The 13,834-nt window shown below is 37.8% G+C and overlaps 1 protein-coding gene across 1 annotated transcript in view; it reads left to right on the top strand.

The window, feature by feature from the left end:
• Positions 1–13,834, top strand: part of LOC136714540 (uncharacterized) — a 105,895-nt gene that overhangs the window by 15,560 nt on the left and 76,501 nt on the right. The window contains exon 3 of the mRNA XM_066692082.1: positions 627–674. Within this exon, the coding sequence (XP_066548179.1) occupies positions 627–674 (48 nt within the window). The remainder of the gene's footprint in view (positions 1–626; positions 675–13,834) is intronic.

Here is a 13,834-nt window from a genome sequence, read left to right as displayed (position 1 = left end):
CTGCAGCACATTCCCATATTGTGCATAATACACCTAGAGATGCACATCAGGTGATTTTATTAATTAACTTCCTTAATTACTTCAGTCTACTTTGTCCTTTGTGTGTGTATGTGTGTCTTATTTTTAATTGCAAGTTGTCAGAATAATAAATTTAGATGCTAGATCCACTTCTCTCTTGGGTTACCGGTAGCGTTCCTCAGTAAATACACTTACACTAGCTTTACAAACTGCATTACATGAACTAAAACACTGGCAGCGTTTACTCACATTATGCCTGGGGGGACGAGACGAGCTGTAAACGATGCAGTTTGTTAGAAACGTACTGCGGTCGTGTAAATATCTATCAGAATATATTCTTTGTAAATCTCCCTTTTTATGAGACTAATTTAATAATATGTTCCAGACGCTTTGGTGTAAATTTTTGTAACATTTACACACACATTGGAGATTTTTCTCCTTTTAAATTTGACATCTTGATTACACTTTCATTTGTCCCTCAATTGTCACACAAGTAAAGGATTTCTACTTTTCTGAACCTTAAGTACCTTTCAGAACATGTACAGTATACAGCATACAAGGGATTTAAAATCCTAATTAATGGTTGCAACACTTTCTGATTCCCGCAGGGTCCCGGAACGGAAGGCCATCCAAGGTGCAGTGTTTGCAAAGCCGAGGTAAGGTCCCTTTAACCAGAGCCTCCCTGTAGCTCTGCTGTCTGTGGCTGTTTTTTGTGCTGCTTCCTGCTGAGGAGAGAGATTGACAGAACTGAGGGCTCAAGTGCTCTGTTCTTGCAAGAGGCCAGGGCCCACCCTCTGCTGGGGTGAACAGGAATATCATTCTCCCAGCCCTCTTGGTCTGGGGACAGCTGTGTACTTACTCACTGCTAATCCAGAGGCCAAGGCAGACACTCTCAGTTCTTCTGTAGCCGTTTGTGGTGTTTCAGAGTTCAAAATCTCTCACCCCCACCTGCCCCGCCTCCCCAAAGACAGCACTGTGGCAGTTACATCAAAAGCAGGACTGAGTTTCTGAATTTGGTTCATTACTTTATAAACTAGCAGATTTCTATGTGTAGTTTGCTCATATTATTATTATAAATACTTGTAGTAGTAGAAGTATGTGTAGTATTTTTTCTTTTAATTTGAAAAAAATAAAGGGGAACGTTTATCCAAAGTGTTACTTGAATTAAGCTTTTTGGGGGATTGGTAATTAACCAAGCCTACCTTGTTTCTGCAGAAGATGCAAAAACAAAGTGAAGTGTGTGACATTCTCCTCAAATGGTTCTGTTGTTGAAACCTTCGCTCCCATTACACCAAGGCACTAACATGCATGACAATCACACACGGCAAAATAAACTGAACCTGAAGGAAAAGGTTTTTCATGTCAGAGCCTTCTAACTTAATTTGTATTTTTTTTTTTTTTTTTTGACTAAACATGTCATTGAGCCCGAAACCGTGGCTTATTTTGGTTGCTCCTTCAAAAGAGCGCATTTACCTCATTAAAAAGGAACATAAAGTCATAGAACAGATTCAACTACAGAACACCCATAATACTAATGAGCAATCAGTAGTTTGTTTTTCATTTATTTTTTGCAGATTTCCAAGTAACCGTGTTGGTAATGCAATTTAAGCTGGTTTTATACCTTATTAATGTACCAGAGCATCCCGCTGATTGAAAGCCTCTGACAAACCCGAATATTTGGCATTGGATGCTCTCTGCATAATGTTGAAATCCTTATTCATTTCATGAACCCAAATTTATCATGCTTTAGAAGCGCATTCCAAATGCAAATTCTCCGTTGATGCTTCGCCAGGTTTGTGCACAAGTTCATTTGTGAAAAATAGTACATATTGATGTGGCATCACAAAAGGGCTGTAGGTTTTGCTTTTCATATCCAAACTAAATATCCCTCCATCATGCACATCATAACTTACATGATATATACAGTGTGTGCTTGTTGTAGTTGTAGTGGGTGTGGGTATTATTATTATTACATTTCAGATTGTGTTTATATCTGTCATTCAAGTTTGCAAACTTTGGGTTACACCAAGTTTTAAGAAGCTTTAATTTGAAAAAGCATTAAAAGACTAATTCAGTTTTGGAGATTGGCATTACTTTGTTTTAGGTTCTTTCTATTACCATGCCTGCCAAACACATACCCCTGTTTAAGAGAGAGGATTAATTCACCTCACAGCCGAAGTTTGCCAGTTCCTCCCTTTCAAAAGCATTCAAAATATATTGCCGTTGCTGTATGTTAGTGAGGTCTGTGTAAGTGCATTCCTCTGCGTGCTATTATTGCAAAAATGTGTGGTGCTGTTGTGCTGTAGACAGTAGCCTCACTGTCCACTGTGTGCAAAACTGACCCCATCACAGTCATTTCACCTGTAACCGAAGCCTGTCTTGCCACTAGGGCCCTTTTAAAACCGCAAAATATTGCAGTTTAATTGCTAATTTGCAATGGCACAGAGTGATGTAATTTTTACAAGGTCAGTCTCAAGCTCAAACACAACCTTTAACTGGAGTCTGCTTCAATTTGAGATCTTACTAAAGCAATAACAGATAAACCAATTTGATTCCAGCATGGCCCATAACCTGCCGTCAAACCTTTACCTCGTTATTTTCTGCTAATTGTTTAGTACAGGCAGGGTTGGGGGCTACACCCCTTGGAAGTTGTCGACTTTCTCCTCTGAAAGCTCTGTGCTTTCTTTACAATACTGTACGGCCACGATGCCAAGATGTGTGACACTTCACTCCGACTCGCATGTCAACAATAGTCACTGCACTAGTGTATGCGCTACTTATCTAAGAATATGTGAAAGCTTCCTGATAGAATATGCCTATTCTTCGAGGTATTCAATAGCTTGAACAAAATATGTAGCTCTTGCCCCTGACATGAGGTTAAATATGTGTCCCTTGAGACAGTCAGCACTGAGAAACAATATAGAAGAGTTTCTTCCTCTGATACATTCAGAATGGAATGTTTTATCCATTAGTTTCTTATTGCATATTTATATAGAGAGAGATTTATTTAATTGAACACTAAAACTAAAATGATTGTTACATGTTCTCACTTCCACAACTATTCATGTAATTCCTCAACTTCAGTCGATATCGTTCTGGAGGCATTGGGACAGTAAGAAAATGTTCAGTAAAAATGTTAGCTGTTTTTTGCCCTGAAACTACATCAATCTGATTTCACCCCATGAAGAAAGATGTTGATCCATCAAATAACAGTCCTACAGTACTAGCTGAGATTTGATCCCTGACACTCTTTGTGTTGTTCTCTGTAGTTTGTGGTTTGTTAGCCAGGTGTTTATCAGAAAATTCAAGCAGTAAAAGATGTATCTGCAGAGATGTTCAGGGAGTGGATTGCATTATTACAAGGTGTCATTTTCTTTGTGTCTGTGAAATGGAATTATTTGTCAAAAGTTTTATTCGCCGGGCTTGTATTGAGAGATCAGCAGGCGTGTTGCTCCCCCCATAAACACATGGCCTCAGAACGTCCTAATGGCTTCCAGATTCAGCCACCTGACGACAATCATGTAAGCTAAGACCTTTTAAATGTGAGTCATTTTCTACTATTGTTACCGCAATGGCCTCAGGGTGAGAGGAGAAGAGGCCGCGGCAATGAGAAAACAATTTTCCGGGAGCATGTGTTTTTTTTTTTGTTTTTTTTTTGCCTTTTTTTTTTTTTTTTTAAGTTTAAGATTTGAGTTGCCATTGTGTTTTGATATTTTATTTTTTATTTTTAAGTTGAAATTGAAAAGCCCTCTCTCCCTGTTTACAGCATGCAGTCCAGTCCTATTAAATATTAATCTAGACCCTTCCATTTGAAAGACATCTGACTGTGTCTCTGAACTGGGTAGCGGACCATATTGTTGCTTTGCTCAAGTTTTGGGATTTCCCTGAGCTGATTTGATTCAGCTTCTGTATTAATATTCTGCTGATAAGTAATGCATCAATATAATAACATTTTAATTTCTATATTGTAGATGCATTTAAAATGCTTTGTAAAGATGCATATCTAAAATAAGCAAGGGCAGTAATAATAATAATAATCACCGGTCTTAAGCTGCTATCACTCTTTAATGCATTATTGTGTTCACCGGTTAAAATTAAGAGCCTTTAGCCATTATGGCTTGAAACTCAATGCACTTCAGTTAATGTAGTTTCCCATTCAATGCCCTTGCCATTTAATTTTGTGGTTTTTGGTGATGCTGTTTTTGCATCTAGGTCTCCAATGTGGGCCATTATGTATGAGTTATGCTAATTTGTTAGGGCAACGAATGCATTAATTTCATTAGCAAATGGCCTCACAGCAATAATTACCAGAGTAGGTGTGTCACAAACGATCATGTTAAAATGTGCCAGTTAATTATTAAGATTTTGTTCCAACGAACCTAGATTTGACATGAGAGTAGCCAAGAAAAAAAGAAAAGAAAAAAAAAACACAGAAAAACAAATCAGAAGTTGGTCCTGTAGTGTTGGAGAGCAAGGTGCTTGTTGTTTTGTTCAGCGGTGGGGGCAGGATTTTACATTTTGACACCTCACATTCCAACCTAATTACCGTAAACTGCACTGAGGTGTGTCGTGAAACATTTCATCCGGGGGTATGTAATTACAAGGAAAGGAGGGCCAACGCATCCAATATGGCCTGTTTCCGTATTGATTGGATTCCTGCAAACTAGCAAAAGGTATCCAGACCAGCCCTGACGCAGGGGGGCGGCCTTTTCACAGACAATAGCCAGTGCTGGAGACCACCAGCTCCTGTCACCGTCCGAGACTTTGCCCGTGTTTCCTGCGTGCTAAACAGATACAAGGTGACAGGACCAGAGACGCTGGGAATATGAGAGCTCTGGGATTTTTAACCCTTCCATAAACAACACTGTCCCATGGAGCTACTGTGCGCGTCTCCATCTGTCTCTGGGAAAAAGACAGGTTTCTCGTCTGCACCTCAGTGTGTATCACTGCCGACCTGGGGGTTTATTTGTAATCAATCAAAAGGGCCTAAAGGTTAATTGGGCTGTTGGGAACTTTTGTTTTGTTGAAAATGAATTCTATTTACCTTCTACTTCATACATCTATTAGGATTGTCTGAACTCCTGAAGTGTCACATGGTTTGTAGAACAGAACTCCATTCTCACATGGGCGATATTTCAACATGGATATTTGCTAACGCACATATAGGGTTAATCTACTACATGACAATCGGGAGGCTCAACATATTGGAGGTATTGGTTTTGCATGTTTCTGGGGAACAAGGAGTTAATCAGCCCACAAAGGAGCTGAAAATGCAGCTTTCTGAGCAACGATCACCTTTTTGGGGTTTAGGGTTATCCCCAGAACTTTAATCCATTAACAAAATCCTAAAACCTCGCCTACCCTTGTCTTTCAAGTGTCTCCTTAAAGGTGCAGGCCTTTTTTCCCCTCCCTATCTCTCTTTCTCTCTAAAAAATGTTAATCATTACTTGATTTCAAATGAAAAGCAGCTTATCCTTTGATTTTAATGAATGCAGCTGCCGTCAGGCCCATCATTTCACTAAAAGCAGGACCTTCTGCATGTGCGCATTTCATGTGTGGCTAAGCCTAGCCTTGACAAGGCTATGAGGGGAGATGATACATGAAAGAGAACATTTTTTATAACCACTTTCCGAGGACAATGTAATTTGGCCTTAAGGTGACACATACACGGCACCCACTTTTGTCAAATCCCCAGTTCCTGTTATAATCCCTCAGTTTTTCATGCATATTTTTCCTTCCATTCCTTCGTTTCACATATCTGTTTGAGATAAGATAAAAGTTTGAGTGTTGAAAAAGTGGTCTTTCATTTCATTCAATCCACCAGTTGAAATGCTTTTTTTCTTTATCAAATTGTAAGTGCAACCATCAAAATTGGTGCTAGTAATATAAATATATTGGAGTGTGTGTGTGTGTATGTATATATATATATATATATATATATATATATATATATATATATATATATATATATATATATATATATAATTCTGTTTTTTTGTCAGAGTAGGGCTCACCATGTTCCTGCTCCCAGTGCTGTTTTAAATAATAGGCAACTGTGTTAAAAGTGAGATCTCTTACAAGTGTATAGGAAAAGTGAGAGAGCCAGCCCCAGGAAAGCTTTGAAAATGTAAAATACTGAACGCCACAAAAGGTTGCATTTATTTTTGAGCTGTTGTATTCTTGACCAAATTTACCTCTTATGTTCGGTGCTCGGCATGATTTTTTTTCTTCTCAGACTAAAACACAGTGTTTGAAAAACAGCAAGAACCGTCTTCCTGCAACTTCAAAGCATTAGCATTATGTGGCTTGTTTACATCCCTTTCGGAAACATTAGCAGCTTTGTAGGTGACTTCAGAAATAAAATGCACTGAGAGCTTTTTGCCAGAGTAAGAGCTAAGTGGACCTGGCACTTTCAGAGATGCTTAGCTGTGAAAAGTGCATGAGATTAAGTGAATGGTGTTGTGCAACACCCCCTTTTAGATGTAAAGCGCTCATCCCTTGATTGTGTGCTATAAAACATCCGCATCGCAGACTGCTGCCATTTTGTAAGTAGGATGTAAAAAAGCATTATGGGAAAACAAGAATCCTTTTTTCCTAAAATATGGTGGGGCATGGCAGGTGTTATTTATTAGGGAAGAGCTCCAGGATGCATCAGCATGTAGTTCTGCAAAATTATTTTTTGTGGGTGTTTGTAATTGAGATACTGGAATCCATATTTATTGTCTCAAATTAAAAACATGTACAGTGCACTTGACAGTTTGATATGACTGTAGCAATCATCCTTCCTTATCTACTATTCATGGAAGAGAGGTGGCATTATTATTTCACAAGATATTTAACTGCTCTAATCCGAATAAATTTGCACACAAATGGTTAAGAAGAAATAATAATTGAAGGAAGTTACGTTTTCTTGATGAATTTTCTGTGAAAGTTTGGATGTCAAGGGGGATGAGTATACTATTCTAGCATCTCGTTTGTATGGTAGAGTTTGTTTAGCAGAGAAGCCACAAGGTCACGAAAGGAATAACAACCAAATCAGCCAGCCGGCCTAGTTGGATAAGGTCAGCTACGAGATTTAATTTACATCAATAGCAGGCCAGTCTTGAACCATTATTCTCGGCACAGAGTTGAGCTCTGGTAATTTCAATCTTTTTATTTAACCCTAATGCTTCCCCCGGGCTGAATTCATTTGTCGAGTTCCTGCTTGGGAAGGTCCCGGGGCTGATTCAATCAACCGGTTTTTAATTGGCTCTGAGGCATTCAAATTGAAACCGATGGAGAATTAATAACAACTGCAATTGGTTGCCATACTGGTGTAACCTTGGAAACCCTGCAAGACTCGGTACTGGGCAGTACTAGGGCCCACAACTTTTTTAATTGCAAACGGGATATTTCAGAGCTTAATACTTGTGCCATCTCATTTGCATTGTATCCATGTCAGGGCAGCTTGATGACATGGCTGTGGATTGAATTTAAAGCTAGAATGAGCATGCCGTTCCTTCTTGGCATCCTGGTTCATTCCCTTGTCATCACCTTCACCTCACCTTCAGAGCTGGTGACCACATATCACTAAAAAAGTACACAAAACTATGAATAAATAATTTGCTACAGGCTGCATGTGTTGGTTGTTCCTGATTTGGGATACGGACAACGTTATTCAATTTGAAGAGAAAAAAATGTTGCTTTTATTGTATTATTCTGAAAATCTCCTGTATCCAAAGAGATGTAAATAAAACCAAATCTAGATATTGGCAGTATGTGTGTGTGTGTGTGTATATATATATATATATATATATATATATATATATATATATCCTCCCACATTACATAGCTGAAAATAAAAGTGATTAATCAAGACAATTAAGGAAAACATTGATGTCATATGTGCCAGCTATCCTGTCTCAGACAGTTGAAGACTTGATGGAACTAACTGGAATGTCAAAGGTCAGCACTTACTCTCCTTTAGGAACGTGTACTAGTTAACATGAATTCACTTTACTGAAAATCAGTGGTTGCATCTCTTGTAACCGCAGGCTAATTTATGCTCTAATAAAGTGCTGTCAAGTTGTCTCTTCACTCTTCTTTGAAAGAAAAACATGGAAAATTAGTTTTAATTTTCAAGTTTTAAGAACGGCTCAATTTCCCCCCTCCCTTCTCTAAAATAGAAAAAGTGAAATAAATAAAAAAAAAAATCTGAAACTGAATTCAGAATAAAGACTCCCCCTAATGAATCGAGCAGAGCAGGGAAATCATAATTACTATATCAAATATAAAGGTCAAGGTTTTATCTGAGGTACAAAGGTCATGAGGAAATTAATAAGCTAACCCGGATACAGAGTTGGCCCCTTTACCAACTTTTCGGCATTCCCTCAGGATGTGGGAACCATATGAGACCAATGTCTGTCCTTCAACGATGTCAATCTGGTTAGTCACGGTATAAAAGAAAACCTGCACAAGTCAGTCAGCAAAAAAAAAACCCTGTGGATTTGAAAAAAAATGTTTTTAAATTACTGAACACATCTGAACATTTTTTAATCACCTATGCCATCCCTCTATGCAAGGCGATTTATTGCTTAAGAGCATCCCTGAAAGTATAAGAGTTTGCACTTGGAAAAAAACGAACTTTTCATACACTGTAACTTGTTAAGAAAAAGAAACGTGTTGTTTTGACTAAAAGATCATCTGCTTTGGAAGCCCTGACTTTTTAAGAGCTAACATAACTCAATGACATTCATTTAATGGGATTGGAACAGAAATGTCTAAGTTTAAAACAGAATTATTTCGGAAATCTGTAAAACCTGCCTGACAGTGACCTCCAAGCACCTAAGATGGTAACAGCAATGAATTACAATAATGCAATTTCATCAAATTACCTGGTGATTTTCAAAGCGTTTTCTTCTGGAACTCCTGATTTTCTTGAAGTAAAGCTACAATTGGAAAGGTGCAAATGTAGTAAGAGACAGAGGAAAGGAAAAGAGAATTACAAGTATTTTTTAATTTGTTCTAAACGTAGATTTGAAAAAAATGTCTTACGGGAGTTAGAAAACATAGAGGGGATATTACAGGGGGAAACAAGCTGTGAGCATGGGATAGTTTTCGCTGTCTTGCGCAGCCGCGTGAGGTTGTATGTGTGAGATCCAATCACATGTCTGCGGCTGACTAGGTGGAAAGTCTCTGCGCTCCCCCGTTCTGCCACATGGTCCTGTTGACCCTTGGCTGTACAGCCTGGGGACTGCGGAGGCAACAAGAGAGGCGTGTTCAGGTTAATTCACAGCCTGCTTGGAGCTCTGGCCTGAAGCGGGCATCTATGCCTGACTTCATACGCTTGGCTGCTGCTGAAAGTCAAGCCCTTAAACGAAGTGAGCACACATTGTGCATCTCAACCAAAAATCGTCTTTCGGTTTATAAGCACTTTTTTCTTTCTTCTTAATCTGCAATTTCTCACTCTATTAAAAACATATGCAAGGCAGAGATTGCACCGTGATACCAGAAGTATGTAGACTACAGCCAGATAGTGACCATGGCCAAACACTGAAGGATAACTCTTCACAATGTGTGCGACCCCACCCTTGGCCTACACAGCAGCTGTCAGTGCTTCTGATAGATGGCCAGGGAGATCCGGTGCCATTCCTCTCTCCGTGCCGTTCCTGGGGTAAGATAAGCCGTTCTCGTGGGTTCTTCCTGATTGGCCATTCCAGTTCACCCAAAGGAGGTGTTCCATTGGATTACAGTCAGGAAATGTTTTGAATGCTATTCTTCTTGAACAACTGTTTTACACCCTCAGCTTTGTGTTATAGCTTTATCACACTGGTAGACATTCACCACGCAATTCCATTAATGCTGGCAGAACACTGTTGGAGTGATATGTTCTGCTAGGCATGGTGCCCCTCAATGAAACCAGCCTTTGCATACAATAACACGACATTCCAGATAAAGTGCTGGGTTGTCTCGATCCTTTTGCGAATATATTGCTTAAAAGCTGCTAATAAGATGTTCTATCTTTAATTTTTTCAGTTCTGCACTTGACCCTTCTTTTAAACACTATTTACATTGATTCGTGTAATCTGTAATTCATTACTAGACACTGTGTATGCTGTCCAATCTTGAGATGTATCTCTGTATAGAATCCGTGGACGTCTCCCAGCTGTGTTTTATCTTGAAATTATCGCAACTTGTGGTGCTAATATCGACAAGGAATCATCTTTCCCGTCCTCTCTGATTGAAAAGAAAGACTCTCTCCCTTTTCTACCTTTGTAAGTCATGTCAAGGCTGGGGTTACAGAGACGTTCCAAATTACTGTCTTCCTTTGATAGCTCTATTAGCTTAGACTCCCTAATAAATAACGTTTTTTATGCCTTGTCACTCCTGGCTCCTGCATTATTGAGGTTAAAATGACCCATATACCTCATTGAGAATTGAATTGAATTATATAATAAAAAAGAAAAAGAGAAAAAACCAAGCCCTAAAACCCTCTCTTGCTGCCATTATTGCTATCAGAAGAAATCAAACTGGATTTTTGTAACGCATGATAAAATTAATGCATTTTGTAATTTCCCATAAATACAGATAGATGTAAAAAGCCCATTCAAAATACAGAGAAGGGTAAACTGTGGAGTAGGCACCTTTTTGATTGTTTGACAGCATATTATTAATGCCTCTTATTAGATAGAGTTTTAATGCTCTGTTGAAAGCTTCAACTAATAGCAATGCATTAGTAATTTTTTTAACTGTTTTGGAATCTAAATAGATGTCTAAAGAATACGCAGATAGTACTGTAAGCAAGGAATATATTGCAATCATTTGAAATTAAAATCAATACCTGGGCCACATTGAACAATTATATATTGTATTATATTTTATTTTATTTATCTATATACATATAAATGTAACGGGGATATCCATCTGTATTGCTGGTTGTAATAATACAATATAGTAAATTAGCCAATGTCATTAATATACAGTGTGAGTTATAGGTTCAGTACATTGTTAATAATAATAATAATATACAGAGAAACAAGATACAGTAATATAGCAAGTATAAAACTAACAATGGAGGTGCTTGCAATCTGATCTTGTGTCAAGTAGTGATTTGTAATGAGATGAATTGTTGATCATCTTGTGTGGCAAAAGCAGCCAAAATAATCTAGGTTGGCAAATTCCTGTTAATTACTGGTTCAAGAGATTCTATTCATTAATTGGGCAATTCTCACTATCAAAATGTAGATTGTTCCCACGAAAAAAAAGCATGCATAATTCAACATCAACATCTGTCTTATCCCTTATTAAGTGTTCATCTAAAGTCCCCTGCTCTAGCGGCTGTCGGATTCTGGAGTCAGGTTGTCAGTTAGAAGTAATCTTTTACGTTTTTAACAGAAAACACATATGTGTAAAAATGTCCAGTGTGAACGCCCATTACGGCAACAGTGCAAATCAGAATGGTTTGATTTCTGCATTCGTTTTTTAGGAGAGATCTTGTTCTCGGCTTAATTTTCCATCAGCTATCAGGATTGGGCAGGGCAGATCCACACTTGATGTCATTGTTACTATACAAGAAAACAGCATATTAAAACCAATTAACCAATCCATTAACAGAAGGATACCAATTCTAATTAGCATTGTACATTGATTTTAAAACAGCACTTGCATTGCCTAACAAAATGTCTTAAATGTGTCAAAGTCTAACACTGGTAGTTGGTTCCCTTACATTGTTGGCTATAGTAATGGATACTGAAATGGATACTGAAAAGGTTAATGTTGTATGTAAGGAAATATGGATCTAACATGTTATCAGTAATAAAGTACAATGGCTGTTCTGTTACTTTCTTCCTTCCTTTTCCTGTCGTTTTGACAGATAGATAAACATGAAATATCTGGCAGTCTTGGCCAAAATGTATTGAAAGGTGTGAAGCACTGTATTGCTCATCTGTGGATGTTGTCCCTTTTTATTTTGTGGAGTCCTTTTTTAAGAAGCACCAATTCCCACAGAGCTGAGGTTTGGGTCCTAAGGTTTGTCTCCTTTTTCTCCGATGGTGATGAACACACATGTTGGTTGACTCTTGTGGCGATGAAGGGGCTTGTTGTGTTAGGACTATTGTCACATCAGCTTCAGAACGGGGGCGAGAAGCATATTATATGAGTATTAGTGACAAAAGTGGTAATCATAGAACACGTAGTAGGAGTATTAATCATAAAAATAATCATCATATTGTATATTTTTTGTCCCTTTTGGTTCTGTTCAAACATGATTAAAATTGCTTTGGAATCCAGTCAAGGTAAATCAGCCCCTAGTGTAGGAAAGTAATTGCAAGTGGAGTGAGATTAAATTTATGATATTTGGCTTTCTAATTTGAGACATAAAATAACAGCATGCATATTTAAAATAAAATATTGTTTGTTGCTCTTGTTGAATATAATTTGCTACATAATGTATTACCTGTAAATTATTGGATGTTTTGTTTTTTCACTTTTCCCCCCCACTATCGCACAATTTCCCAACCCCTATCGTGCTGCAAACCAAGGTGTTTCTGCGGCACGAGCGCCATTCTCCCTAATTAAAATCTCAGAATTGATACCTCTGCAGAAAGGTCACATACTTTATTGGAAGATAAAAAGGAATTAATGTTTGATAAACTGCAAAGAAACCATTTATTTACACCAAAACAGCTCTCCTCGCATGACAAATGACGGTTTTGTCTTATGAATAATTCTTAAATTCCTGGCAATCAGGTTTTAAAACAGCAGTAAATCCCAGTTAAGTGGCTTCATTCATTATGCCGTGTGCGAGGAGAGATGCTTAAATAGTGCCAGGTTGAGAAGCGTCATCTGCTCCACGTTTTCCTAGACGACGCTCCTGCGCTGATATATTGGGCCCTGAATTAAGCAGTTGAGTAAATCCTGAAAGTTTTCCTGAGTCGCGCAGTCGAGTGGTTAGTATTCTGATGTAACCCCGAACGGAGTGTCAGATGTTTTCGAAATTTATAGCTTAATTTGGAACCCAAAGATACAGCACAGGATTGCTGTGGGGTGTATTAAAATGAAAATACCAATCCACATTAGGCATGGTTGCCACAAGCAAAATCTTAATATCTCAACAAAAACTACTTAAGGTGCGTGTAATAAACTTGCATTCCTAATTTTATTAGGGATGTGCTGAGTTAAGTGCTTTGCTGGCCGATAGACAGATTTATAACATGGCTTCTGGTAAATTAGTGGTGACTGACAAGGGGACATTGTTTTAGAGGATGTTATTTAAATAAAAAGACCTACAGGCTGTTTCTGCAATGTTGTCACATCAAATTATCATTGAAACAACAGAAACCTGTATTAAGGTGGATCTCTTATTTGTTCTATTTAGGTCATATACTGCAAACAACGATAGCATTGAGGAATATTGCAGAACCACAGTGTTTTCTAACTTGGAAGGGGAAGACATGCAAGTTTTCTTTTTTTTTTTTTTTTTTTTTCTTGTCTGGGTGCCCCCGCTTCAGCATTTAGAAAAGAAAAGCCCTTTGTTTTCCCTGGATGTCTTTTTGAATCTTTGACATTATGGATGCTACAGGAAATAGCAAATGCCTCAAATAAATACCAAATGGCAAGTTTTTTCTTACGTTTGTAAAATGCTTCTGCAAATGCACTGAAATGAAGCCTTAATATATGGCTGTTTTTGGTGTGTTATTATTCCAAGGTTAGAAAATAGTTTTTGGTTTTGTTTTAATTGTTGTTGGAGTGTATATATATATATATATATATATATATATATATATATATATATATATATATATATATATATATATATATGTATGTGTATATGCAGATG

The sequence above is a fragment of the Amia ocellicauda genome, chromosome 19 (assembly GCF_036373705.1).
Source record: "Amia ocellicauda isolate fAmiCal2 chromosome 19, fAmiCal2.hap1, whole genome shotgun sequence".
NCBI lineage: Eukaryota > Metazoa > Chordata > Actinopteri > Amiiformes > Amiidae > Amia > Amia ocellicauda.
Note: the sequence above shows the minus strand (reverse complement) of the source record. Positions and strands in the feature narration are given on the sequence as shown.